The sequence below is a fragment of the Octodon degus genome, unplaced genomic scaffold, assembly GCF_000260255.1.
Source record: "Octodon degus isolate 3935 unplaced genomic scaffold, OctDeg1.0 scaffold00046, whole genome shotgun sequence".
Taxonomy (NCBI): domain Eukaryota; kingdom Metazoa; phylum Chordata; class Mammalia; order Rodentia; family Octodontidae; genus Octodon; species Octodon degus.
This window is the reverse complement of record NW_004524622.1, coordinates 14,764,877-14,766,934: the sequence shown is the minus strand read 5'-3', so window position 1 is coordinate 14,766,934 and position 2,058 is coordinate 14,764,877. Positions and strand designations below refer to the sequence as shown.

At 37.0% G+C, this 2,058-nt stretch overlaps 1 protein-coding gene across 3 annotated transcripts in view; it reads left to right on the top strand.

Moving 5' to 3' along the window:
* Minpp1 (multiple inositol-polyphosphate phosphatase 1) overlaps nt 1-2,058 on the top strand; it is a 35,044-nt gene that overhangs the window by 12,919 nt on the left and 20,067 nt on the right. For 2 of the 3 annotated variants that reach the window (XM_004632080.2, XM_023716142.1), the window contains exon 4: nt 15-148. The exons of the other annotated variant lie outside the window; for it this stretch is intronic. In XM_004632080.2, the coding sequence (XP_004632137.1) occupies nt 15-148 (134 nt within the window). The remainder of the gene's footprint in view (nt 1-14; nt 149-2,058) is intronic. 3 annotated transcript variants of the gene reach the window in all.

Below are 2,058 nucleotides of genomic sequence, written 5' to 3'. Positions count from 1 at the left end.
TTTTTTATTTTTAGGTATTAGAATACTTAAATGATCTCAAACAATATTGGAAAAGAAGCTATGGATATACCATTAACAGTAGATCCAGCTGTGCCCTGTTTCAGGATATCTTTCAGCACTTGGACAAAGCAGTTGAACAGAAACAAAGGTAAAACTCTTAAATTTTGGAAAAACATTCTGAATTTGCTATTAGGTTTCTGAAAAATATTGTGTATTAGGTTTTTAAAAATATTCCATGCTGGGCCAGGGACATAGCTCAGCAGCTTAAGTGCCTGCCTAGCAAGTGAAGGTCCCAAGTTTGAGCCCCAGTACAAAAAAAAAAAAAAAAAACGAAAGCTGCACTTTTAAAAAATATAATATATGATTGATACTGTCTATATATTGGTCACTGGGAATTAGGTTGGTTATTGTCTTCTAAGACATGCTTTTTTCCTCTGGCAGCATAGAGTTTATAGTATTTGTTGTATTATTGCATACAGGTGTACTAGCCATTACAATATTCAATAATGTGTGTATACTACAGTTTATACTATACCATCACCTCTTATCAGCGAGTAGTTTCTGTTGCTTTAAGAAATAACACACTTATGCCCAAGCAGTGCTTTAAACAACTAATCTATCTGGCAAGCCCCCAATTGTAGAAGGAAATAGCATACTTATGAACTCTGTATAGAGTTGCTGGTATGAATGTGAATGTTTTTGAGAGTTTTGCATAAAAATATTTTTTAACATTCATATTTTTGACATTTTGAAATAATAATTTTCATGGGACTAGGGGTATAGATCAAGGGTGTAGCATAAGACCCTGGTTTTAATCCCTACCACCAAAAACATTGGTTTTTATGACATGAATATTTGATAGAACCCCCAACCCCATTTTATCCGACAGATACATGTACAGGAAGACCTATATGCTAACAGTTAGTGATATAAATCATGCTGTAAAAGTTAAGACAGCAAAAACTGAAGGGTGGTGTGTTTCATTGTGTGTCCTGTACTGTTTTATTTAAATAAACATTTTATTTGTGATGAAGTATAATAACACACACCTGTTACCCCAGCTACTTGGGGAGTTGAGGCAGGAAAGTCACAAGTCCACGGCCAGTCTGGGCAACTTAACAGGACCTCTGTCTTAAAATAAAAAGTAGAAAGGACAGGAATGTAGCTGAGTGCTGAAGTAGAGCAGCCCTGAGTTCAGTCCCTAGCATCTCTCACACACACACACGCACGCACACACGCATTTATGCACCCACGCACGCTCACACATAAATACATGTTTTGTGGTTTTTGTTTTGTTTTGTTTTGACATTTGTTGTTGGATTTTCTTGGATTTGGTAAGAGGCCAGAAAAATCAGATTATTTAGTTTCTGCTACCAAAAACCTGCGGAATTTCACTGAAAAGAAATACCCTTCTTTGAGATAGGAGTTAATGTTTTTCTTGCTTGTTTTTATGAATAGTTTATGACTGTTAGACTTTACAAGATAACAGATCTTTCCTGTTTGCTCATTGTTAATTGTCCCAGTGCTGAATGTGAAATATGATAAACTTGAAATTTTGTGAGAAAGCTGTTAAAATAACTTTTGTAAGACTTGCTATTATGATGTGACTCTACAAAGTTTAATTTACAAGTGTACCACTAGTCTTTTAAAACAACAGTATTATGGCCAGCCAAATACCCTAGTGGATTAAAGCACCTGCAAGCAGGCACAGGAGCCAGGGGTTCAATCCCAGGGTCTGCCATGCCTGCCCCGCCCCCGGGATGTGCTGAGATGTCAATTGAGACTGGGCATAGTGGCAGGAGTCTGTAATCCCAGCTCTTGGGAGTTGGGAGGCTGTAAACAGGCGAATCACTACGAGTCCACTCTAGTAGTGAGACCCTGAACACCCTGTAGACCCTTCCCTAAAATACAAATAAATAAATAAACAGTATTTTTGTGTACAGAAAACTATATAAAATATCATAGAGAAAAATTGCAGCTTGACCTCAAAAATCAATATGTCATTTTTATGGATTAGAAGACTATGATAGGGGCCGGGGAGATGGCTCAGTGGAATAA